The sequence below is a fragment of the Podarcis muralis genome, chromosome W, assembly GCF_964188315.1.
Source record: "Podarcis muralis chromosome W, rPodMur119.hap1.1, whole genome shotgun sequence".
Taxonomy (NCBI): Eukaryota; Metazoa; Chordata; class Lepidosauria; order Squamata; family Lacertidae; genus Podarcis; species Podarcis muralis.
The window spans coordinates 7,412,827-7,439,718 of record NC_135674.1 but is presented as its reverse complement, the minus strand read 5'-3'; the positions used below and the strand labels follow the sequence as shown (position 1 = coordinate 7,439,718).

The following is a 26,892-nucleotide window of genomic DNA, read 5'->3' as shown; positions in this document are numbered from 1 at the left end:
CTAGAAGGAGGGATACAAAGGTTAACTTGAAAGTCTTTAGAAAGTCAGTGGGAGCCAAACAGTACAAATTGAAAGCATTTGCTGATGATTTGGTATTGACTTTACAGGAGCCAGAATCAAGCACTAAAAGAGTATTAGAACTGATTCAAGAATTTGGTCAGGTAGCAGGCTTTAAGTTGAATAAGACGAAAACTAAAGTTTTAGAGAAAAATCTAAATGAGATTGAGAGAGATAAGTTTCAGAAGGAGACAGGATTGACACTGGTTAAGAAAGTGAAATATTTAGGGGTAAACTTGACTGCTAAGAATGTGAATTTATTTAAGGATAACTATGAAAAATGTTGGACTGAAGTGAAAAAGGATTTAGAAATATGGTCAAATTTGAAGCTATCGTTGTTAGGTCGAATTGCTGTGATAAAAATGAATGTATTGCCAAGAATGTTGTTTTTGTTTCAAACATTGCTAATTTGGGATAAAATGGACTGTTTCAAGAAGTGGCAGAGAGATATCTCTAGATTTGTCTGGCAGGGCAAGAAGCCTCGTATAAAATTTAAGATATTAACTGATGCTAAAGAAAGAGGTGGATTTGCCCTGCCAGACCTTAAACTTTATTATGAATCAGCCACATTTTGTTGGCTGAGAGAATGGATGCTTCTTGAAAATACGGATGTGTTGGATTTGGAAGGTTTCAATAATGTGTTTGGCTGGCATGCATATTTGTGGTATGATAAAGTTAAAGTACATAAAGCGTTCAAAAATCACATTGTTAGGAAAGCACTGTTTAATGTTTGGGTGAGATATAAGGATTTGTTAGAAAATAAAACCCCAAGATGGCTGTCACCAATGGAAGCAAAGGCTTTGAAAAAACTCAATATGGAGGCTAAATGGCCAAAGTATTGTGAAATTTTGGAACAAGAAGGTGACAGATTAAAATTGCAGAGTTTTGAAAAATTAAAGAACAAAGTGCGAGACTGGCTCCATTATTATCAAATAATGGAGGTATACAACGTAGATACAAAAATAGGCTTCCAAGTGGAAAAATCAAAATTGGAAATAGAACTGCTAGATTCTAAAGTCAAGAACTTGTCAAGAATGTATAACTTGCTGTTGAAATGGAATACTCAGGATGAAACGGTGAAATCAGCTATGATTAAATGGGCACAAGATGTTGGACAGAATATTATGATGGCTGACTGGGAACAGTTATGGACCACAGGTATGAAGTTCACGGCTTGTAATGCCTTAAGAGAAAATATTATGAAAATGATATATAGGTGGTACATGACACCAGTCAAGCTTGCAAAAATCTATCATTTGCCTGATAATAAGTGCTGGAAATGTAAAGAAACTGAAGGTACATTCTTTCACCTTTGGTGGATGCGCCCAAGGATCAAGGCTTTCTGGGAGATGATTTATAATGAAATGAAAAACGTATTTAAATATACCTTTCTGAAGAAACCAGAGGCCTTCCTCCTGGGCATTGTCGGCCAATTGGTGCCAAAGAAGGATAGAACTTTTTTTATGTATGCTACGACAGCAGCAAGAATACTTATTGCAAAGTACTGGAAGACACAAGATTTACCTACTCGGGAAGAATGGCAGACGAAGCTGATGGACTACATGGAGTTGGCGGAAATGACCGGCAGAATTCGAGACCAGGGAGAAGAGTTGGTGGAAGAAGATTGGAAAAAAATTAAAGTATATTTACAGAAATATTGTAAAATAAATGAATGTTAGAAGGATGCTGGAAAGAAGTTATATGGCTTTAGCAGAAATGTTATAAAGAATTAAGTAAAAATAGATTGTTAACGGGTCAAAGTGTAAAATTTAAGGTTAAATTGCGTCAGATAAATTATGGAACAAAATTTGAGAAAGAGGGAAAGGACTTGCTGAAACAATTAATTGAATTAGAATACAAAAAAGGGAGGTGTGAGGAAGTCAAGGAAACAAGTAAATGAAAGATAAAGATATGAAAATACTGGATGGGTTTTTAAAAAAATGTTTTTGTTTTTAAATGTTTTTGTTTTTTCTTTTGTATTGTTTTGCTGTATTGTTGTTTTTTATTGTATTTTCTTTTATTTTTGAAGTATTGTAACTTTTTATTGTTTGTTTTTCTTTTTTTCTGTAATTGTTAAACTTTAATAAGTATCATTTTTAAAAAAAGAAAGTCTTTAGAAAGTCGTAAATTTTAGATCGCGGCTTTGGCTAATGTAGCTGTTTTGTCTCTTAATCAGAGGAAGGGACTGACCTCCGTTTTTTTAAGCACCTGTCCTTTCCAAATAAATGTCCAAATTTTTAATTTATTACTCACTCTTTTCCAATCAAAGTTGCTTGGAGAAATTGGCCGCTCACGATCGCTGGACTCGGAGCTTCATGCGATGAAGGAAGCGAGTCTATTCCCAAGTGCCTCAGTCTCCAACCCCACCCACTCTTGGAGCCCTTACCGGGGGGTGAGGGAGTCGTTCCAGGCACCCGCAGGAACACCAAGTCCTCGGAATGCTCAATCCGAGGTTTTTAAGGGGTACCGCGTCGCTCTAGCGGTTTCCCCAACCTTCAAAGCACCGGTGCTCTTTCAAGCGAAAGAGCTCACCCTTCCAGCAGAACGGGCAGCCAACACTGATGTCCTATTGCTCTCTTTTCTTTGTAAGGCATTTTGTTTTATAAAATATCCTCTAATAACCGCATTGCCTGCATCCCATATTGTTCTGATATCGCTCGTTTACTTGTTATTTAATTCGAAGTATTCCTTCAGTGTGTTTTTAGCATCTTCTATTATTTTTTCATCTTTCAATAAAGATTCATTAAATTTCCTTCTCCTTATTCCTGTTCTCCAATCTGATTTTAGGCCTAAGAGGACCGGATTATGGTCTGAAATTGTTTTTGGTAAAATCTGTGACTCCTCAATCCTTCTAAGCAAGTCTGTAGAAATCCATATAGCATCTATCCTGCTAGCCGATTTCTTTGGTTCAGAGAAATACGTATAATCTCTTTCTAGCTCATGTTTTATACCTCCAAGAATCTTTTAGTTCCAAGCTCTCAATCATATTCACAAAACTGGATGGTAATTTCCCTTGTCTATTATTTCCTCCCATTCTATCTGTTTGTGGGTTTATAACCCCATTAAAATCTCCTAATAATATTATTTTTTCTTCCATATAGTCTAACAACTTCGTTTCTAGTTTTTAAATTTTTTTTGCCTTTTTCTCGTTAGGGGCACACACCCCTACTATAATAATTTTTTCTCCTTGGCTTTGAATTTTGAGTATTATTATTCTTCTGTTTGGGTCTGAAAATATTAATTCTGGCTCTAAGCATGGTCTAACATAGACCACTACCCCTCTTTTTTTTACCTGGACAGAGATGAATTCTTTTCCTAGTTTAGGATTTATTAGCACTCTTTTGTGGTCTTTTGTAACATGGGTCTCCTGTAAGCAGATGACATCATTCTTTTGTTTCATTAATATGTGTTGTACTTTGTTCCTTTTTTTCCTTTTCGTTTAAACCATTAACGTTCCACGACATAATTTTTAGATTCATTTTTATTCGTTAAAATTTGTTACAATAATTTTTATTTACAATATTAACAACTTAGCAAGTCAGTGTATAATACTTTATTGAATGTTAAATCACCTTCTACAATCACGTTCCTAATGTATTCTAGATTAGTGTTCTTTTAGTTCTTATATTTTAGGCTGGACTTTCTTCTATTGTCTTTCTTTTGCCCCCTAGCTCATTTTTATATGTTCTGTAGAATTTTTCAGCTTCTTCTACTGTTTCTAATCAATCTTCTTTTTCCTTTAAAATTAAAGGAGATTCCCTCTGGGAATTCCCATTTAAAAAAATATAGATTTTGCTTTTAGGGCATTTGTCAGGAATTGATATTTTTCTCTCTTTTTAAGCAGATGTGAGGGATTTCTTTCAAGATTATGATGTCTTCTCCTTTTATTTTAAATGCCTTCTTTCTTCTATGTTGTAAGATCCTATTCTTCAGTTTATTCAATGAGAATGTAATTAAGCAATCCCCAGGCCATTTATGTGCCTTTGCTTTTCTAGAGTTTACCCTGAACACATTCTCTGTGTTTTCTGATATCAAATCTTCTTCTACTTCTAGCCAATTAGCTACTTCTCTTGTGATAGTTTCTTGTACATTCTCTTCAGCTATTTCTGGAACATCGTGTATTCTGAGAACATTCTCTTTAGTTTGCATCTGGAGAATAGACAAGGCATCCCAGGTTGTCTTCTGTGTTATTTTAAAGTCATCATTTTCCTTTTTAACCCTTTCCCAATCTTTTTTTATTTTCTCTTAATTCTTTGGAGATTTTTTTTGAAATTTCTTCTAAATGCTGTGTTTTGGTTTTAAGTTCATGTATTGATTTTGTTAGTTCTTGCTTTCCCTCAGTGAGTTTTTTTTTTACTTGAATCTTCAATTCTGTAACTGATTTTGTATTTTCATCAATTTTTCACGCCATCCTATATAATTTATCATCTAGTCCTTTTACTTTATTATTCATTTCCATTTTGAGATCACAGAATTCCTTTTTCATGTATCCTATATTGTTCTTCAAACTCAGAATGAGGTCTCTCAGGTCCATTTCTTGTTCTAACCCAGAATTTATTCTGCCCTGTTGGTTGTATGTTGGGCCTGTAATAAACTTTTTATTGGATGACATATTAGTTTCTTTGGGATAAAGTAAAAACCTTATCCCAAGCCTTAATTGTTACTCTTTCCCTCTGTCCTCCCTGAGGTTATATAAGGTTAATCCCTTGGCATGATCTTTTAGTTCCAAATAAAACTTGGCACCTTCCGATTTATAAAATAATGACTTTTTTCAATTTTTCTTATCTCTCTATCTCCCCCCCCCCATTGGGTTTGTTGCTTTCTGTATAAAACCAAATATTTCTAAATAATCCAAATACCTTTCGTTTTTCACTCTTCTCCCCCACCCGCCTCCATTCCACCCCCTCTCCCCCACTCCCCTCCCACCTCGTCACCCACTCTCTTCAAATGAGATTCCTATTAATCCAATTATTTTTCAATTATTGTTGATACTCAACAATTCCAACTATAATACTCTTTCTCCTGTTACCAAATTAATGGTAGGTGAGGGAAACAAAAGGGGAAAGGGAAGCCAGGAAGGGAGGCAAGGAAAAAAAGAAGGATGGGAGTAGAGGGTAGGAATTTATCAACAAATTTTCCAGAATGCAACACTCCCCCCAAAAAAGGGAAAGGGGGAAAAGGGGGAAAAAGTAAGAAGGGAAGACTGTTTGTGAGTCTGTATATCCAGGGGTGGGAGAGTGGTGTTTTTTTTTACCTTCCTCCCCTATCCAATCGCCTGTTCACTCTTCAATTCACTCAGTCTCTCTTATACAGTTAACTGGAGTAAAGTTGGATGCCTTTTCTTTTTTACACCACTTGGTGTCACTGTGTCCAGTCTCTGTAATCCTTTTAATAGATACCTGTCTTTGTCTCCTTTAAGACCTCTTGTTTCTTTGACTCCACCCCTTCTTGCGTCGTTCCTCTCTCTGCTCCTGAGTCCACACTTAGTCCAGCCTTTTCTCCAAGCACGCTATGCCATATTTGCCATTTATGTAAGTTAAAAAATGTTTAAATCCAAAACCACGTGTTGAGTCTTTCTTTCTGCTTTTTCTCTTGATTTTTTCGTGTCTTTTCCTCTTTGCTCTCTAGCAGTTCAGCCGCTTTGTGTTTGTAGTTTTAACAACTTTCATAGGACAAACTTGCCGCTGCAGAATAAATATTCTTATTCTTCCACTTTTTTTGATACTTATTGTACAGTTCTGCACTGTTTAAGTATAATGAGAAATATTTCCATAATTTATCAAATAAAATCTTCTCCCCGCTCTTTATTCTTTGTGCTTTAGTCTTTTGGGGGAATTTTTTGGGGGTTGGCTTCTTTCTGCCACACCAGCACGTTCACGTTGTGTTGGTTCCGTAGCCTAGCTTTGTCCCCTTGTCCTTAATGCATTCCTTATCAGCCGAATTCTTTATTTTTATGGGATACAGGTCGCTGGAAATTTCACTGTCGCTCTTATCTTATTCTCAGGAGGCAGTGAAACCGGAAGCCTTTCAACCCCTGCAAAAGCTTAAATGACATATGCAGTTGTGCTTTGAATTAATTCTATGGGTAAGCTACCAAAATCTATTCTATGCTTCCAGCAGCCCACTTTAACCTCAACATCCTGGACCAAGTGTAGTACTCCCAAGCGATGATTGTTCCAGTATTATCAAGTGTGCTACTTTTTGAATAACTCTGCAATGAAACAGGAAAACAGCAAGCATTTCTGTATGGGTTCCGAATTGGATTCATCTCTGGCAATGTGGACATTTTCACCCCCTCCCAATTGCAATAATCTCCTGATCTGATGTTTTGAGAAAGGAGGAGGCGGAAACTGCTCTTCGCTTCTTCCGCTCCTGCCTGATTCTGTGGGAGTCTGAGTGTTATCTCTGTAGAGATTAAATGGCTGAGTGAGAACTATAACACTCATGCAAGCCAGTACCTCTTTTTAGTTTTAGTTTGCAGTAGCTAATAGAAATAAAAGAAGTTATGCTTCACAGCTTTCTTCCGTGTTGTTCATACTCTGCTGAGTTTGGTGCTCACAATGGACATTTGTGGGTCCAGTGCACTTAGACCTGCTTTCCAGGAGTGGAAGGTCTCGGGAAGTGCTCCAGTTGCGGCAGAAGTTGTTGAGCCCAGTTGTTGGCATCGGCTCAAAGGCGTACTGACAGGCAATTGGAACAGGCTTCTGAAAAAGGCAGCTGAGGCAGAGGAATGGAGAAAACAGGTGAAGTGGGAGGCAGCTTTCCCCTTTCTCATGAGAGCTATATTCAAAGCTCCATTGCTAAGGTGTTTACTAAATTTGGAAGACCCTACAGATTGCAGCATCCTCTTCACAGTTAGCCTCAACTGTGCTGAAAGCAGGGCAACTTCCGAGTAAACATTTGTAGGCTCAAGCTGCTTTCCTGGTGCCTCTGTTTTGTTGTAATAGTTCACTGTAGATTGGCAGAGACGGAGCTTTGGGTCATGCTAATCTGCCAGGCTACATAAGATGACATTATAGGACCCCAAGAGGTGTACATGGCTATCTTCCTGCTGAGGGAGTGGCATACTGAGGATTGGGAAAGAAGGTGCTTGTTGCTTCTCAAGGCTCCTGACTCCCGAGAAGGGGCGCTTGCCATCAGGGTGACTTCTCAGTGGGGTTGGTCGAGGGCACTTTTGCAAATTCCTTTGTGGAATTCTCTCTGCACTTGGCACCTCCCTACGTGCTGCCTGCCCAGAAGGGAACTCCTCGTAGTTCCTTGGGAACTTGCACTTGTACTGCCTAGCTTGGAGTCTCTCTATTTTCTCCGCTACCCAATTTTCAACCCCTGGGTTTTGTTCCCCTAGTTGCGAGGGATTCCTGCTCTCCCCTTTTCTCTGCTCCCTGGGAATGGTTCTGTCTGGCTCACATCCCACATCCTCCCTGGGAACAAAAAAAAAAATGCACTCAACAATGTCCGTTTCTGTTGCTGCATCCTTCAAGGGGCCTTCGTGCCTCTGCCGTTGACCCCCGTCCTTCTTTGCGCTTTCGGCAAACACATGGCTGCCCGTGCAGCCTTGGCCTCTGCTTTTGGCATCTTTCGTGCACGGAGATCCTGTCCCATCTGTGCTCTCTGCTTCTCCCCCAGTGCCGCCTCCCATTTTGTATGGTACTTTGCTTTCTTCTTGCCATCGATATCCCATGAAATTTGCTTGTTAAGTCCCCCACACATCTGCAAGCTCTCTGATAACCATATAAAGCACTGATATGGTGCATGAAACAACATGGGAGAAAGAGTTAACACTTGCTTCCCTCATCTCTCCTCCCCCCCTTTATTTCATATACTGCATTCAACCCCCATCTTTCCTCCAAGGAGATCTAGGTGGCATAGATGATGCTCCTCCCTACCCAATTTTTTTCCTCACAACAACCCTGTTAGGTAGGTTAGGTTAATACATGACGATGGGCCCAAGGGATTTGGACTTGGGTCTCCTTTGTCTCAAGCTCTTACCACTACACCACACAGCTTCCTAGTGACTTTGAATTTCCCCTTGGTGTTGTGTTTTCTACTAACTTCTCATCATGAGAAGTTACAGTACTCCCCTCTTTGGGTTTCCCACAATCCCTGTATGGTCTTCCCACTGTGGCCCCAGTCTGGAAATTTGACAGCTCATGTCTTGCATAGCTGTACTGAGAATTGCTTTGCAATTAATTGCCTGGCAGTGCGGAGAGGAAATTACTCTTTATCTGAACAGAACTCAGCTCAAGGAATTTCAAGCTGACGTGCGTGCCTTTGCCTTTTGCACTTCTTCTCCTGCAGTGTTCCATGCTTCCTCCAGCTGTAGGCATCCACAAAGGAGACAACCCTGCACCCCATGAACCATAACTCCCAGATTCCCCGCTTTTCATTTTAAACAAGCTAAGTTTCAAGCCTGAGATACGAGGCAAAAAAGTACAAGAAGTACGGTAATTATTCTCATTTTGTGCTGCAGAGAGGTTAGCTTGCTTTCCCCTTTTTGGTGGTTTAGCTCCACCTTCCCAAAAACATTTCTGCAGATGCCCTTGCCTCCAGCCTAACTTTGTGCATGGCAGCACCTCACCTTAGCCAAGGGTCAGTGTGACTTCCCCCCTGCTCTTTATCTGTCTGAACTGCCCCTTAGAAGCTGAAAACAGCAACTGTCAAATCTGGCCCTAATGCTTTGTGTTTCGTTGTTGTTGTTTTTCAATAGGCAGAGCCCGTGACAGGATTGAGACTGGCTGGCACTGAGCTGCTGTCATGATCTCTGCAGTGCCTCTCTACAGCAGGGTGCACAACTGGACTGGCGCTGAGTGGATTCGCATGTGTGGCCTCAGCGAAGAGAGGTGAGGTGCGCGTGGCCTCCACAGGCCAGGAGGGAAGAGGTTGGGCAGCTGGTGTGTATGAGGTGTTGGATTCCTTGTTAGAGGATGCTGGGAAAAGGGGTGTCCTCCAGTTTGCAGAAATGCAGTTCAGCTGACTTAATTTGTAGGGTGTTTTAGCCAAAGAGACTTGGGAGTGGGGCTGGGGAACCTGTGGCCCTCCAGACTTTGCTGGGCTACAACTCCCACCATTCCTGATTGTTGCCTGGGGGCTTCTGGGAGTAGCAGTCCAGCAACATCTGCAGGGACACAAGTTCCCACAAGTTCCCGGCACCAGACATCAGCTTTAAACTGTTGCACCAGGTACCCGCTACTTATCTACAGTGGGTCAAAACAGTAGCTCTACAACCATACAAATATATGGTAAGAAAAATAATAAATGGGTCAGGATATGTATGATTGAGCTAAAGGAAGTTCCTGGGTCTGAAAAAGCTGGAAGACTACTGCTTTAAAGTAGCTATCTTGGTACCCACCAGATGTGCTGACGATGGCTCAGATCAGCACCAGCCAGTACATTTTATGATCTCTGTTAATTATTTTAACTCTCTCTTTTTTGCTGGAAGTGTGTGGCTTTGTTGTTTAATAATAATGAAAGTTTTATCCTTTCCTCCAAGTAACTTGTGGTTCTTCTCTCCCCCGTTGTTTATTCGCACAACAACCCTGTGAAGTAGGCTACTTTGAAAGAGAGTGATCAGCCCAAAGGCACGCAGGGAGCCTCATGGCTGAGTGGGGGTTTGAACCTGGGTCTCTCCTTTCCTAGTCTGCTCTAACCACTGCATCACATGGTATCGAGCCTTTTTTGTCATTAAGTGGTACATTGAATAATAATAATATGTTGTTGTTATTATTATCATTATCATCATTAATTTAAAGTATGAATTTGACCAAGTAGTACTCAATATTGCAAGATCTATATTAGGATGGTAGTTTTTAAGCTAAAATCAGAAACTTTCAATGTATCAGGTTTGAATGGAGAAGCTTTGCTGGATCCTTTTAATTTTTGCTTCCCTGGAGTTGCAGGACTACGGCTCCCATCATCCCTGACTCTTGGCTAAACTGGTTCTGCATGATGGGAGTTTTAGTCCAGCAACACCTGGCGACCAAGACTGAAGCATTCAGTGATTCTGAATTTCTCTTAAGTTACACAGGCCCACTGCTGAAGGTTGGGAAGCCAACCTTGCCTTGCTTGCACATCCTTTAGGACAAGCGTGAGCTGTGTATGACTCATGAACTGCATCTAGCTGACGAAGCCCCCTGCCTACGTGCATCTGCTAACAAGAGATACCCCCAAAAGTGGGGTGGGGGGGTGCTTTGGGTCTTGCAGGCTTGGGAGATTGTTTCTCAGCTTCACTGTTCTTTCTCTTCTTTCTGCAACAGGAGAGCCCCACTTTCTGATGAAGAATCCAACACCAGCAACTCCCAGCATCTGGGCTCCCCTGACTCCTGCACTGGCAGCAGCTTTTCTAAGGTAAGGGCAGCTGGTATTAGTGGCTGTACCTAAGGGAGGAGGCTTTGACACTTGCTGAGATACAGAGGGCCTAGGTGGCTAATTATCTGGCCAGCTCAAATGGAATGGGCTGCCACAGGGTGGACTGATGGCCATGGACTTGGGTGACTTTTTATATAAAGGGTGTTATGCACATTCATGGAGGAGAAGGAGAGATTTGTTAATGGCTGTTTACCCCCTGACCAAGAGGTAGAGCAACTGCTTTGCATGTGTATAGACCCAGGTTCATTCCACATCAACTCCAGAGGATCAGGTTGCAGGTTCTAGGAAGGCCTGAGACCCTGGGAAGCTGCTGCCAGTCAAAGAAGACAGTATTGGGCTAGATGGGCCAGTCATCTGAATCTGGTACAAAAGGATATCCTGTTTCTTAAGCCAGGATAGCTAAATGGAACCTCCGCGTGCTGAGGCATTCTATCCCCAAGTGATCAGATATTGTGAGGAGAATCAGAGCTTACAGGGTTAATAGCTCTATGTGTCGTCCTGCCCACTGGGAGGTGTGTTTTGTTCACATATGGGGAATGTTCTTTGTGTGTGAAGTTACTTTCGGTTTTCGCTGACAAAAGGGAGGATGCCTGCTATTTCTCCTGGATGATTTATTTGCTATGCTGTACATTAAAGCTTCTTTAGATTAGAAAGAAGCCTGCGTACGGACTGTTATTTTTGCACCCGCACAAGCACACTCCACTGTTTGCGATACTCTGCTCGAAGCTGGGGAAAGTCCAGAACCACAAGGAAGCGTACAGGACATCCAGAAATCATCACAGGTTGTGGCAGTTGCCTGCATAACACAACAGGTTATGGATTCAGCCACGTCATGCCTGTGTGTGGGGGAGCAGGAGGTCCAGCTGGAGATCCTGCCTAAGGCTTGAGGCAGTGGAGCTCACTGATGAAGCCCTCGTCTTCAGAATTGGGTGCCAGGAGCTACTGGAACATGAGTACGCTAAGCCCTGGGGGAGAAGATGGCGGAAGGCCAAGAGTCCTACACAGTCCCTTTTGAGAGACTCAATGGACATAACTGGGAGGAATGGTCCCGGAAAGCCTGGCTTACAGCCAAAGGTCTGTGGGAGGCAGCTCCGCTTCAGGCTGGAGACGGAGCTGGAGCAGCAGCAGTTGCAGCGGCAAATGCCTCACAGAGGAGGGACCAGAGAGCCCTGGGATCTATAGTGCTCAGTCTGGATGGCTCACAGTTGCCAGTTTTTGAGGGTCTTGGAAATGCCCAGGCTGTTTGGCAGGAACTGGAGAGGGTTCACCATGGAACCACAGCGGGAGCCAAAGGCCACATCCCCAGAAGCAGGACAGCCTCAAGGAGAGCTGCCGCCAGGAGTGAGGGAGCAGTAAAGGCAGAAAACACAGTCAAAGCTTTTTCAACGTGTCATTGCTTTGTTTGCGGCTCTGATCGACACCTGCATCAAGAGTGTCCAAGGAGAGCAAAGGAATCTGCACAGGATGCCTCCAAGGCCGTTTCCCATGGCAACCAGATAAGAGGGGGAGCCCAGCGTGGGAATGCGAGGAGAGGACGTGACAGAGGAAGTGAGAGAGACAGCACCTTGCATCATCTTGCTGCATCTATGGCGATGATGATAGACAGCTCCAGTGAAGTCAGCATGCTGCGCTGGATCATTGACAGTGGTGCCAGTCATCATCTGCTGCTCTCTGGTGGCCGAATGTGGAACTGCAGAGCTGTTTCGACTGGAAAAGCAGTCACACTTGCAGATGGGTCGCAGAGTCAGCTAATGACTGTTGGAAATACCTTTGTTCCTTTTTTACAGGCGGAGCTGGAAGCCTATGTTGTGCCAGGAATGCAATGTTGTCTGCTGTCTGTTTCTTCTCTTGTTACAGATGGCTATAAGGTTAGATTTGAAAATGATGTCTGTTCTATTTCCAGGAGTGGGAAGCACCTGGTTAGTGTTGAATGTCAGAACAAGGCTCTTTGTTCTGGAAACACCTCAAGCACGTAAGGGTGACACTGAGACAGCACAAGCCCAGTGTGCTAACGTTCCCACTCACGATATGTGTCAGCATTTGTGGCACAGGAGAATGTCGTACAGCAATTGGGGGTATGTCAAGAAGCTGCCAGAATGCACTGAGAGATGCAAAATAAAGGCATGTGATAAGTTCCTGGGTTGAAGAGCTTGCAAGAAAGCTAAGGTTAAAACGTGCACTTATTCCTACCTCTGACAGGGTAACCACAAAACCTTTTGAGCTGGTCCATGCAGATTTATGTGCCCTATGCCAGTTGCAAGTCTGGGCGGAGCTAGGTTTGTTCTCACTCTGATTGATGATTTCCCCCAAAATGGTTGGTTGATAACTCTTAAGGACAAGAGTGAAGCTGCCAACATGGTAAAAGAGAGGATCACTGCAGTGGAACTACAATTCCCCCTGAGGGTGTGTAGTTTTCAATCAGATCGCGGTGGGGAATTCCCTGGGTCTGCTTTGCAGGGTTTCTTTCGCCAGAAAGGGATACACCACAGGTTGACAGTCGCAAATTCTCCACAGGAGAATGGGGTTGCAGAACGTCGGAACAGAACACTGCAGGAAGTGGCAGAAGCCATGCTGTTTGACGCAGGGTTGCCACAGCGCTTTTGGGGGGAAGCGTGGAAAGCTGCAAGCTTCACGCTGAACCGCTCATACAGTTCTGTTGTAGGGAACATGTCCTATTTCTGCTGCACAGTAAGAAGCCCAAGGTGCATTTTTTCCATTTGTTTGAGTGCAAGGCTTGGGTTCTTGTGCCAAAGGCCCAACGCAGGAAGGGTGGCCCAAGGTCTTGGAAAATGATCTTTTGTGGGTATGAACCAGGGACTAAGGGGTGGAGATTTGCCTATCCAGAAGGCAATCAGTCAAGGGTTCTAGTCAGCAGGAGTGCTGAGTTCTGTGAGCAGAGTGGGTGGACACGCATCCATGGGAATCCTGACATTCTCCCAGAGAGTCTGTTTGACTCTGCTGAGGAGGGAGAGGTAGATACTGAACCTGCTGCTGAGGATCTGGTCCCTGACCAGGAGCAGGAACAGGGAAGGGCATCTCCACAGGCTATTAAAAAAGAACCTCAGAGTGCACCTTCATCTCCCACCAGTCCAGTGCAGAAGTTCAGAAGACGTAGTAAGTCTGAGGTGGAGTCTTCTGATGACAAGGACGCACTACACTAGCTGGCCCCAGTGGGTCAGAGGAGGCACCTGAAGTAGTGCTAAGGCGTTCCACACACACTACTAAAGGTAAGTCACCCGAGAGGTTTGAGGTCATTAGTGTGTGGGTTGGTTTGGTGCAGTGCGAACCAGAGAGTTTTGAGGAAGTTCAACAGTTGCCTGAAGCAGAAGCCAGGAAATGGCAAGAGGCAATGGGAAAGGAGTTGAACTCAATGAGGTCTTTAGGTGTGTTCTCCACCACGAAGCTGCCAGCAGGCAAGCAGGCCGTGAACTGTCGCTGGGTTTACAGGATTAAACCCACAGCGACTGGAGAACCACAGTACAAGGCTAGGCTAGTGGCCAGAGGGTTCACACAGCAGAAGGGGCTGCATTACACTGAAGTGTATGCTCCTACTTCCCGGAGTGAAACTGTGCATGCTTTTAACAGTAGCTGCACAAAGAGGTCATCATGTGGATCACTTTGATGTGGATGTTGCTTATTTGAACTCAGACCTGAAGGAGGATCTGTACATGCTACCTCCTCCAGGGTTTGAGGGCAATGAGCCAGATGTAGTGTGGAAGTTACACAAGTCCATTTATGGTTTGAAACAATCGGCCAGTAATTGGAACATGTGTCTGAATGATGCTCTGCAGAGCATGGGTTGCCAGAGAAGTCTGGCAGACAGCTGCCTGTACCTGAAAGGATCAGGAGAGACACAGGAGCTGGTCTTGGTGTTTCTGGATGACATCGTCCATGTGGCACAGACAGGGAAACAGGTGCAAGGTTTAAGCTCAAAAACCTTGATCCAGTGAAGGTTTACCTAGGTGTCCAGATAGATAGGTCTGAGGATGGAAGCTTTTTGTTCAGTCAGAAAGGCAAAATTGAGAAGTTGCTTGAGAAGTTCAGGATGTCCTTAAACTTTATTATGAATCAGCAGCTTTCTGCTGGTTGAAAGAATGGCTACTCCTTGAAAACACAGACATTTTGGATCTGGAAGGTTTTAATAATGTATTTGGATGGCATGCATATCTGTGGTATGATAAGGTCAAAGCACATAAAGCATTTAAAAATCATATTGTCAGGAAAGCACTGTTTAATGTTTGGATAAGATATAAGGATTTGCTTGAAAATAAAACCCTAAGGTGGTTGTCACCGATGGAAGCGAAGGCTCAGAAAAAAATTCAATATGAAGGCCAAATGGCCAAAATATTGGGAAATTTTGGAACAAGTGGGTGACAAACTGAAATTGCAGAGTTATGAAAAATTAAAAAGCAAAGTGCGAGATTGGCTTCATTATTATCAAATAATGGAGGCATACAATTCGGATAAAAAAAATGGATTCCAGGTGGAAAAATCAAAATTGGAAACAGAACTGTTAGATCCCAAAACTAAGATTTTGTCAAGGATGTATAACTTGCTGTTGAAATGGAATACTCAGGATGAAACGGTGAAATCTGCTATGATTAAATGGGCACAAGATGTTGGATATAATATTATGTTTGCTGACTGGGAACAGTTATGGACCACAGGTATGAAGTTTACGGCATGTAATGCCTTAAGAGAGAATATTATGAAAATGATATACAGGTGGTACATGACTCCAGTCAAGCTTGCAAAAATCTACCATCTGCCCGATAACAAATGTTGGAAATGTAAAGAAACTGAAGGTACATTCTTTCACCTTTGGTGGACGTGCCCAAGGATTAAGGCATTCTGGGAGATGATATATAACGAAATGAAAAAGGTATTTAAATATACCTTCTTGAAGAAACCAGAGGCCTTTCTCCTGGGCATCGTGGGCCAATTGGTGCCAAAGAAGGATAGAACTTTCTTTATGTATGCCACGACAGCAGCAAGAATACCCTCGCCCTTGACACAATAGACTGGACAGTCCCAGAAGAAGAAGATCTGCTGAGTAACTTTACCAAGCTACCAGATAAAGAACAAATAAACATACTCAGTAAATTGACGAAACTACAGGCCAGATTGACCGAAATTCACCAACAAGGTCAACAAAATGCAGTAGAAACAATACACAATCAAACTTTACACTTACCAGCCCTCTCCCCAAAATGCATAGTCAAAAAGAGAGCTACTAATGGAACTTTCAAATGTATAGATGCAGAGCTTCAAATCCAGCCTCCTTTAGAATATGAAATGGCAAGGAAAAACTCCAGCAATGAGACCACAAATTCCTGGCTGAGATATCAAATACTAGCTCCAAACGAAATAGGTACCCCTTATTTAAGTACTACAAAGGACTCTAACATTGCCGAACAAAAGATGACCTCCAACAGACCTGACACACTGAGCTCAACACCAAATGAGGCCAAAGAAATGGAAGTAGAGACTGAAAACAGTCCTACTGTCCATAACAGTCCACCAACCACAGAAATTTCTCAGGAACAAGGAACAGCTAAGGAAGAAAATCAAGAAAGGGAGGAAATTTTAATTTCCCGCACTTTAAAAAAGAGTCTAAAAGATCCACCATTATGTTCCCCACCGAAAGCAGCGACAAATGGCTGTATCTGCACAAGACAAAATCCCTCGCTGGACTCAATAACAGAACTAGAATGACTAAATGCTGTCAACCAGCCACCAACTCAAAAACGGATCCTACGCTTGCTGTCCTGGAATATTGCAGGGTGGGGAAACAAAGACGGAGACCCAGACCTAATGAACTTCTTTAAAGATTTTGAATTAATACTTCTACAAGAAACATGGTCAACTAGAGATATTAAAATCAATGGATTCACCTCCTATACGAAACCCGCACTGAAAACAAACACGAAGGGCCGGCCGAAAGCAGGGTTCTGTTGTATGATCAAAGACAACTTAGGGTTTGAAATCAAGCAGCTAGAAAAATGCTTACCACTTGCACAAGCTCTACTTTTAACCCAAAAAGATGATACTTTGCTACTTGTAAATGTCTATATCCCCCCAACTAAAAACAACAGCAGCAGTGAAAATTGGTCACAACTAACCTTTTATATAGAAAATTTGACCGATAAATACCCAAACGCCTCACTGATAATAGCAGGTGATTTTAATGCCAGAGTGGGAACCAACAATGAACAACTATGTAGCAAACTAAATTGGAATACTGATAATGATATCGCACATGCCCTGAAAATAGGACGATTCTCCAGAGATAGGGTTGTAAACAACGAAGGCCTACGCCTACTTGAATTATGTAACAACTTTAATTTGCAGATTGTGAACGGTTCAACAAAAGGCGATAGAAGCGGGGAGTTTACATACTTCTCCCCCCGAGGATGCAGTGTCATCGACTATATTCTTGTCCCTTATAATATTATAAATTCGATCATGGACCTCAAAATTGGAACGCGTACTGAAAGCGACCATCAGCCATTATCGTTGTCTATTAACTTAAAGGTCGAAACCAAAATAACCAAGTACAATATCATAGAACCTTCTCAATACAAACAAATGACCCAATTAAAATGGTCCCAAGAAATGAGTGCAGCAGTGGGGCAAAAACTTACAGCCAACCTGAGAAAACAAATATTATCCAACTTAAAGACCACTAATTCCCACAGTGATATTCCGAAAATTTATAATGAAATCTTCCAAATGTTCGTAGAGCTTAGTACTCCACCTAAAGTTTGGGTACTTAAACATAGCGCTAGCCCTTGGTTTGATGATGAATGTTTCCAGCTAAAAAGAAAACTGCGCCAAATATTTAAAAATAATCGCACTAAACTAGAGCCCTCTTATCTTGATGAAAAAAGAAAATATCATTACATTCTGGCCGAAAAGAAACAGAAATATGCAACCCAAAAATGGCTACAATTATTCGACTCAATTCAGAGTAAAAACAACAAAGCGTTCTGGAACCTAGTGTACGGAGGATTGAAAGCCGAAAATCAACTAACTCTACCACCAATTGCAGAATCCAAATGGTCCCAATACTTTACATCTGTATTTAACAATCTACACAGTGAACCTAAAGGAAATGAGACCACTAAAAATAAAATCAATAAACTCCAGGAGTGGCCAAGGGTAGAAGAAGAGGAAATTAGAGAGATAGTTAAAAATTTCAAATCGGGGAAATCTCCTGGGCCAGACGGTCTACCAATAGAATTATTCAAGACCTATATAGATTGGTGGGCAGAACCCTTAGCTCAATTGTTTACTCTCATAGATAAACATGGGATCATACCTGAGATATGGCTAAGATCAATAATTATCCCAATCTTTAAAAATGGCGACCCAAAAGAACCAAGGAATTATAGACCGATAAGCCTACTATCAGTGATAGGGAAAATCTACGCTAAGCACCTCTTATCTAAACTCCTTACCTGGATGAAAAACCTAAATTTACCAGGGAAAGAACAAATAGGTTTCTCCAAAGGTTGCTCTACATTAGACCACTGCCTTATACTTATGCATTTGGTTGAAAAATACAGATCCCAAAGGCAATCTAAGATATATGCTGCTTTTGTGGACTTTCGTGGTGCATTCGACTCAATTGACCGCCCAAAGCTGTGGAGGAAACTCGCAGAATTAAAAATTGATCAGCGTTTATTGATTCTAATACAAAATCTATACTCTTCCAATACCTGTCAAGTCAAACTTAACACCAAAGGTCACCTTTCATCAGACATCCCAAACTCGAAAGGGGTAAAACAAGGGTGTATTCTTGCCCCCTTTCTATTTAATTTATTTTTATCAGACTTGCCAGATCACCTTCAAAAAATAGAATCACATGCCCCTAAACTTAATCAGAAACCAGTCCCTCTCTTATTATACGCAGACGATGCTGTCCTACTATCATTAACGAGCTTGGGTCTGAAACGTCTTATATCTTCTCTGATCCTTTACTGTGAATGTAACAAACTCTCTATAAATTATGAGAAGACAAAAATTTTGGTCTTCTCGAATGGTTGGAAATTAGAGAAATGGAAAATAAGAGGGCAAGAAATCCAACAAGTGAAAATCTATAGGTATCTGGGAATCTTATTCCAGAGCAATTTAGGGTGGGCAAATCATCGCACAAATGCCATAAAACAGGCAAAGTGCACCTCATCAGCAGTTGCCCGTTTTTATTATCAGAAAGGTAATCAATTTATTCCTGCGGCCAATCAGATATTTCAAACAAAAGTGCAATCCCAGATATTCTATGGAATCCCGCTATGGGTCCAAGCATATAACAGTGATTTAAAAAAGATTCACTCCAGCTTTCTGAGGCGTATTCTTGGACTCCCAGCTGTGATCAAATATGAAACAATGTGTGCAGAAATAGGCATACACACAATGGAATATTGGGCCTGGTCCACCTCAATAAAGTACTGGTTACGCTGCCATTTTCGCTGCCCTCCATCAAGTCTGCTCGCTGATTTGCTCAAAGACTCCTATAAATCAAGATGGTATCAGTACCTCGAAAAAAAGATTGAATCTTTAGGCATCGAGCTGGAGCCCCTGTACAATTCTAATGAGCAATACATTTTCCATAATATCCTAACTAGACTAAAGGATGTCGAGAGACAAAATATTATGGCAGCTGTAAACAAAATTTGCTCCCCCATATTCTATGATTTAAATATCTTAGATAGCAGAGCCAATTATGTCACTAAATTAATAATCCCAGCCCAACGTAGGGCTTTTATGCTGGCCCGTTTGAATGTTTTTCCCTCAGCATTTGTCAGGGGAAGATATCAAAACATTCCCAGAAACAAGAGATTCTGCAGATGTTCTATGAATGTCCCGGACACTGTAGAGCATATTCTCTTTCATTGCCCATTGTACAGTACGCTCCGTCAACGCGTGCTGTCCCCTCTTTTGGGTGGTCTGGAACCCCAGCAAGGTGAATGTGTGGGATTCTGCCTATCCGACGTTGACCAAAGGGTAACGGCGGGGGTAGCCGAGTTTTTGGTAGCAGTCCTCCAAGGAGCAGGTTAACAAGGAAAACCACTGATTTTATATGTATATATATAAATATGTATGTAGCCAACTGCTGCCTTTCTATATATATTTTAAGGGTTTTATATGCTATTTTCTCTTTTATGGTTTTATTTGCATAATGCCTAATAAAGGTTTGATAAGTAAGTATTGCAAAGTATTGGAAGACACAAGACCTACCCACCTTGGAAGAATGGCAGATGAAGGTGATGGACTACATGGAACTGGCAGAAATGACCGGCAGAATCCGAGACCAGGGAGAAGAGTCGGTGGAAGAAGATTGGAAGAAATTTAAAGACTACCTACAGAAACATTGTAAAATTAATGAATGTTAGAATGATGTTGGATGAAAAGTTATGTGGTTTTTAGCTATAACGCTATAAGGAGTAGGAAAAAATGGGCTATTAACAGGCAAAAATGTAATGTTACATTATTTTAAGATTAAAGATTAGGATAAACAAAGAGGGGAAGGATTTGCTGAACTAACAAATTGAACGGGAATACAAAAAGGGAGGTGTGAGGAGGTCCGGGAAACAAGCAAATGAAAGATAAGTGATTGAAAGATGGAATTGTTTTTTAACAATTTTTATTTTGTATTTTGTATTTTTCTTTTTTCGTTTTTCATTTTGTAAAATTCTAAAAAATATCTTTTTTTTTTAAAAAAGAGAAGTTCAGGATGTCTGAATGTGCAGGGGTCAGAACACCCATGGAGACAAGCTACGTGAATACACTTGGGGAATGTGCTGAGTTTGAAAACGCTGAGATCGTTCAGTCAGCTCTGGGTAGTTTGCTTTATCTCTCCCAGTGGAGCAGACCAGACATAGCATTTGCTACCAATCTGCTCAGCAGGGAGGCTCCAAAGCCAAGTGTGAGTGCCTGGAATGGTATCAAGAGGGTGCTGCGTTACCTGCAAAATACCAAAGATTTCTGTCTCAAACTGTCAGCTGAGGGTGAAGCACAGCTCACGTTCTGGACTGACAGCGATTGGGCAAATCTTGGAGACAGGAAATCGGTGTCTGGGATGGTAGTGAAGTTTGGGGAATCTCTAGTTGGGTGGAAGTCCTAAAAGCAAAGTCTTATTGCACTTTCCTCTACTGAAGCTGAGTTCAGTGTGCCGTCAGAACTCTGTAGGGAACTAGAATTTTACCGGTGTTTGGTCTAAGAGATCTGTGGGGATTGTTGCCTGCCCATCACTGTTTGGGAGAACAATCAATGCTGTTTGAAGTTGGCAGAGTCTGGACAGTTTAAGTCCAGAACCAAACATTTGGACATACGTTTCCAGAATGTGTGTCAGAGTGTCCAGACAGGCTTGGTGAAGCTGAAGTACTGTCCAAGTCAGGAGAATCTGGCAGATGGGTTTACTAAACCTTTGAGCTTCCAGCGTCATGGGGAGTTCTGTGAAGGGTTGTGTTTGGGGTAAGTGGTTGTACTTACAGTTCCCCCAGTGTACAGAATGAGAGGGAGTGTGAGGAGAATCAGAGCTTACAGGGTTAATAGTTCTATGTGTCGTCCTGCCCACTGGGAGGTGTGTTTTGTTCACATACAGGGAATGTTCTTTGTGTGTGAAGTTACTTTCGGTTTACATCTGATGAGAGGGCATTCCACAGGGCGGCCCCAACTACAGAGAAGGCCCTTTGCCTGGTTCCCTGTAACTTTGCTTCTCGCAGTGAGGGAACCACCAGAAGACCCTCAGAGGAGGCTCGACTTCCGGGTTGGCGCCAGCGCCGAATGGCGGACTCCCTCCGAGCTCCGGAGGGAGTCTGCTCGGCAGGGGTTGGGTCCCGCCGCGCCGGCGACGCGGGGACCCTCAGAAACCATGGGCGCGGATGCCCATGGACCTGGTGACTCGGCGGGCACCGTTTGCGCCCCCGACCCGCGAAGGAGCCTTTTTAAAGGCTCCGGACCGGGCGATGGGGGGTGGCGTGGTGCTATGAGTCTTCCGCTTCCCCTGCCAAGCAAAGCCGCATGCCATTCGACGGAGAGCGCTGACTTCTTCTTTTGGAAATTCAGACCTAAAATAACAACCCGTGAGTAATCTGGAAATCGGACCTAAAAGGGGAAATTGTGTTTTTTTTTTAATTCGGTACGAGCGGGGGAGGCGCAAAAAGGAAGTCCGTCTCCCCCCTATTGTAGACAATTTAAAGCAAGGATTTGACAACTAAGGTCGAGAGAAGAGCTTGCTCTTTTTTTTTGATAAAAGCTATTAATTTCATGATGGGAAATTACAAGTAACTGTGCTGGAGGAGAAGAGTGGATGAGCTAAAATGCAACCCCCCCGGGAACCGGGAGAGATCCGTGAGAGAGCCTGGTGAAGAGATATAGAGATTTTGACAGCTGTCAAAGTAGCTGTCAAAGTTGGAGAATAAAAAGAGAACTTTGTTTTTAGGACTTTGCTGGTTAGATTTGTTACAATTTGGATATAAATTGCCGAAAATAAGGAATACAAGTTAGCTTGACTTTTGGGTTTGATTTGGAAGGAAACTAAGTTACCATAATCCCCCTAGAGGGGCTTTTGGACATTACAAGAATGACTATAAGTGGAAAAATACTCATGGAATGGGACTGGACTATTTTATCTCCTGGGAAAGCTGCAAAAACGAAACATTATTTTGTCTACAGAGGTTTCTACACTAAAGGAGACAATAGATTTATCTATTGAAGAATGGAAGGGACTTGACGTAAGTTTTTGTTCCTGAACAAATAACACCTCTGTAGAGGAACCAGAAGTTTTTGAATTAGTATGTTTTTGCAGCGCAACAGGAAAAGAAATTTGAGGAAAGAGAACAAGGGATCCACGACGATTAGGAAGAGAATGAAGGAGGAGCCATATTATTGTAAAAGATCAAGGAAGGCCAAAAGCCTGCTAGGGAGGACATAAAGGAAAACAAGAATTGGACTAAGCTGGAAGTTAGAACATTTGGGACATTCAGACTTAAAAGGATTAAGAAACAGAATTTGAGTTTTACTCTTAAATATAGAGGTCTGGATGGAAGAAAAATGGACTTTCTTGAGATAGAACTTTTTTAAGATTGGGTGTTTGAAGTTAAAGATTACCAAGAAAATCAGCAAAGTGGAGCTGAGAGAGATTTGGACATGGACGTGAGGCCTCCAGGCTGATAGCAGTTAGACTGATGGACATTGGGGATCGACACCGGGAAAGGGGGGAGGGAGATTTGGAATCCAAAGGGTGTAAAATTATATTTTGAATCTTTTTTTTTTACTTCTTTTAATTTTTGTGTGTATTAAAAAGGGGAATTCGTGGAAGGGAATTGGGGCCGTCCTTAGGGAGAAAAAAAAATTTAATGTTGAAAGAAGGTATCTGTAAGGGAAAGGGATTATATAAGATGAATCAAATTGAACATTGGGTTAAATATAATAAGTTTTAAATTTGAGGAAAAAACTTGTGGAATTAATCTAATGGAAATGGAATACAATAGGGGGAGGGGTGGGGAAGTCCTGGAAAGATGTTAATGAAAATAAGGTTTTAAATGTTCTTTCTTTCTTTTTTTCTTTTTTATGTCTTTTTTTCTTTTTTATATTTTGGATTTTTTTTGAAACTTCAATAAATATGATTAAAAAAAACAAAACCAGAAGACCCTCAGAGGAGGACCTCAGTGTCCAGGCTGAATGATGAGGGAGGAGACGTTCCTTCAGGTATATTGGACCAAGGCCATTTAGGGCTTTAAAGTCAACACCAATACTTTGAATTGTACTGGGAAATGCACTGGGAGCCAGTGAAGATCCTTTAAGATTGGTGTTATACGGTCCCGGCAGCTACTCCCAATCACCAGTCTAGCTGCTGCATTCTGGATTAGTTGTAGTTTCTGAGTCACCTTCAAAGGTAGCCCCATGTAGAGCGCATTGCAGTAGTCCAAGCGGGAGATAACCAGGGCACACACTACTTTGATGAGACAGTCTGAAGGTGGGTAGGGTCTCACCCGGCGTACCAGGTGGAGGTGTGGATCACCCTTGTTGATTCTAGGTAGCCTTAGGCAAGTCACTCTGCCTTGGCTCCCTAGCAACGTGGAGACAATGAAACTGATTTCTAACCTGTTTTAGGATTCCTGATATAATTTGCATGTGAAACACCAGCATTGTGCTTATACAATAATGTTATTAATGCAATTGCCTTCCCTCATTGCTGCAGGTGGAGCACACGGCAGTCTCGAGTAGCGGCGGCAGTGCCCAAGGGTTTGAGGCAGAGGGCACCATGGAAGAGGAACTTGAACCTACACTTAAGGAGCAGCCCTGCGAGCCAGACTGTGCTGAGAAGGCCTTGAAGGGCAGCGATGCCAACCCAGGCAAAGTTAGGGAGGGTGGGCTCACAAGGCCAGAGAGCAGTGGCAGCCCGGACGGTGCACGGCTGTCTGCTAAGGAGGCGGCAGAGGTCTCCCCTGCTTTCCCAAAGGCTCTGGAGAGCGAGTATCCAGGGAAGGAGAAGAGCACCGCAGCTGCTGGCACAACCCTTACAGCTGCCACAAAGGCTGCCGCCACCATGGCCACCAACAGCTGCAGCACTTTGACCTCTGCCCCAGCCACCTTCACCTTGAAAAGCATCTGTTTCTCCACTTCTCAGGCCCTTGCTATGCAAAAAATGGCCCTCTCCTTCCCACCCAGAGCAGTCCTCACCCCCAGCCAGCCCCTGGTTTACCTCCCACCTCTTCCAAGCCTGCTCAGGGTCCCTTCTGCTCTTGCCCTGCCTATCATGCCCTCCTTCCCACAAGACCCCTGCCTGCCTAGTCTTCTCTCCCCCTCTGAGCTCTGCTCTTACCCGTATGCCTTCTCCGTGGCTAGGCCTTTGGCTGCAGATCCCAAAGTGGCCCCTGTGGAGACAAGCCAGCTGAACTGCCCTGCCCCGTCAGGGGAGAGCAGCACCCCTGCGGTCACTGGACCCTCCTCTGCTGTCGATGGCTCGGACCTCTTGCCTAGCACGCCTGCCTCGGCAGTGGCAGGTGCCAGCACTGTGTCGCTGTCAGTCACCACCAGCGTGCTTGCCAGGGGCCCGGCAGGCCCAGAACAGCTTCCCTTGGGCATCCTGGCCTCCATCTCCCCACTGAAATCCCCCCCACAGCTGGAGCGTGAGATGGTCTCCCCGGAATGGAGCAAGATGCCCCTTGACCTTTCCGCCAAGTCAAACCACCAGAAGCTGCCTCCTCCGAGCCAGCGAAAGATGGCCCCGATGCCTGTGTACACCAGTGGCAAAGCACTGTTCACCACAGTCTTCTCCAAGCCTCAGTGGGTAGCTCAGGCCATTGGCGGCCCAGGCACCACGTTGCCCTTCATCATCTTCCCGGAGTTCCTCCGCAATGGGGAGCAGGGCTCCTGGGTGAAGAACTCGACCACCCTCATCAGCACCATCCCAGGCACCTACGTTGGGGTGGCCAACCCAGTCCCAGCTTCCGTGCTGCTGGGGAAGGATTCTGGCACCGGCCTTGGCAGGGACTCCCGCCATCTCACCAAGAAGGAGCTCATTTCCATTGTTGACCAGGGAGAGCCTCGCAGTGGCGGGCTGGCTCCCGGGAAGAAGAGTGGTGGAGAGGGGCCACCTGACCCCGCAAGGCAGCTCCTTCGTGCCTGGGGTGTCCCAGGGGCCCAGTTGCACCCTTCAAAGGAGCTTGCCATTTGGAGCCCCAGCCAGGGAAGCATTTACCCTCGGTGCTCAGTCAACGGGAAGCCTGCCAGCCCCCAGCTGCTGCCCTTGGGGTGGTCGCCTTACCATCAGGGCCCTCTGCTTTCCATCAGCATCTCGGCAGCCGGGCAGCTGTGCCCGAATCAAGTTGCCCCCTGCGAGCCAGTTGGTGCAGGTGAGCTGGCCACATTCCCTGGTGTGCAGCTGATAGAGTCCTCCGCAGTGGTCCAGAAAGCCCCCGAAGCTCCCTCTCAGGGCAAGGGTTGTAAGGCAGCCTTGCTGAACACTGTCAGCCCTTTGTGCATCTCACCAGCTCTTCAGACCAGTCTCCCAGACACAAGGGGTTCCGAGGGTCTCATTCCAAAATACGACTCTGACAGACTCGAGGCTGACTCAGCAGCAGAGGCCACCCCGCAGCCCAAAGCTCCCCCAGAGGGCTGTAGCCGCAAGTGCCCTGGGGACGCCAAGCCTAAAAACCAGGTCTTGGCTGCCTACCTATCTCACAGCCTTTCCTTAGCTAGCCAGCCAAGTGTGCGGACGACCTCTGAGACGCCTCTCCCAGGGAGCAAGCGCAAGGACTGGAAGTGCAGGAACGCACCTCGGGATCAGCTGGCGGCAGAAGTCCCTCTCCGCAGTGTGCACCAGGTTGATCTCAGCCGCGTGAAGAAGGAACGAGTGGAGCCAGAGGTGCTCATCACCTCTGCCGCTTGTCTGCATGCTGGGGCTGCCTCGAGAAGCCCTCCAAAAGCCAAGCTCAAGGGGGTGACCCACACTGAAGTGGAAGAGGGCTTCCCCTGCAAGTCCAAGCGGCAGCATGATGGGCCAGACCGCCTGACCCACAAGAAGCAGAAGTGCAGGGGCAGTGAGGAATCTCAGGCTCCCTGCAAATCGGACAGCCAGAACCTGCACACCCGCAAGGTGAGTGACTTGCCCTGATGTGAAAACGTTTCTGGTTTTGTCTGGTGGTTCCAGCCTTACCAGAATGCCTTGGGCTTTCCCCTGTGTTAGACTTTACTTGCATCAGAGGTTGTTTTGTGCAGCTAGATGGAGCATGTGACATCAGAAGAGGCTCAGAGGCACTTGGTTGTGTCATATGGCTTAGGGCAGGTCTGTTTTAATTGCCCCAAGTGTGTTCCCTGTTGCCAGCAGCTGCTTGATTGAGACACAGCCATTAAGAAGCCCTGGCTTCTGATTCCTTTCAGAGTTCAGTTCAAAGTGGCCCGTGCTGATCATTTTAAAGCTCCTGCATGGCTTGGAACCCAGATTATCTCTTAGACTGTCTTCCTCCATACCACTGTGACTGAAGTTCACTTCTGTAGCCTTTCTGAGGGTGACCTGCCCTTCAAAGGCTAAGTGAGTGGCAATAAGGGCAGTGAGAGACCTTTTCAGGTATTCCCCTGTGTGTTTGTGTGTGTGTGTGTGTGTGTACATACATATACACACACACATATATATACACACACATATATACACATGCATACACACACAAACATATATATATAGTAAAGGTAAAGGTACCCCTGCCCGTACGGGCCAGTCGTGTCCGACTCTAGGGTTGCGCGCTCATCTCGCTTAAGAGGCCGGGAGCCAGCTCTGTCCGAAGACACTTCCGGGTCACGTGGCCAGCGTGCCGAAGCTGCACCAGCGCCGCACACGGAAACGCCGTTTACCTTCCTGCTATAAAGCGGTACCTATTTATCTACTTGCACTTAAGGGTGCTTTCGAACTGCTAGGTGGGCAGGAGCTGGGACCGAACGACGGGAGCTCACCCCGCCGTGGGG

General features: G+C 44.1%; 1 protein-coding gene and 1 pseudogene across 2 annotated transcripts in view; one reads left to right on the top strand and one right to left on the bottom strand.

Annotated features, from left to right (window-relative positions):
- Positions 1-3,686: 3,686 nt before the first annotated feature.
- LOC144326453 (uncharacterized) lies at positions 3,687-4,669 on the bottom strand (annotated as a pseudogene).
- A 1,484-nt stretch (positions 4,670-6,153) lies between these two features.
- Positions 6,154-26,892, top strand: part of LOC144326469 (BCL-6 corepressor-like protein 1) — a 94,741-nt gene continuing 74,002 nt past the window's right edge. For both annotated transcript variants that reach the window (XR_013391510.1, XM_077923018.1), the window contains exons 1-3: positions 6,154-8,897; positions 10,311-10,401; positions 23,630-26,029. Coding sequence is in view for 1 of the 2 variants with exons in the window: in XM_077923018.1 (XP_077779144.1) it covers positions 8,812-8,897; positions 10,311-10,401; positions 23,630-26,029 (2,577 nt within the window). In the remaining variant the exon portion in view is untranslated. The remainder of the gene's footprint in view (positions 8,898-10,310; positions 10,402-23,629; positions 26,030-26,892) is intronic.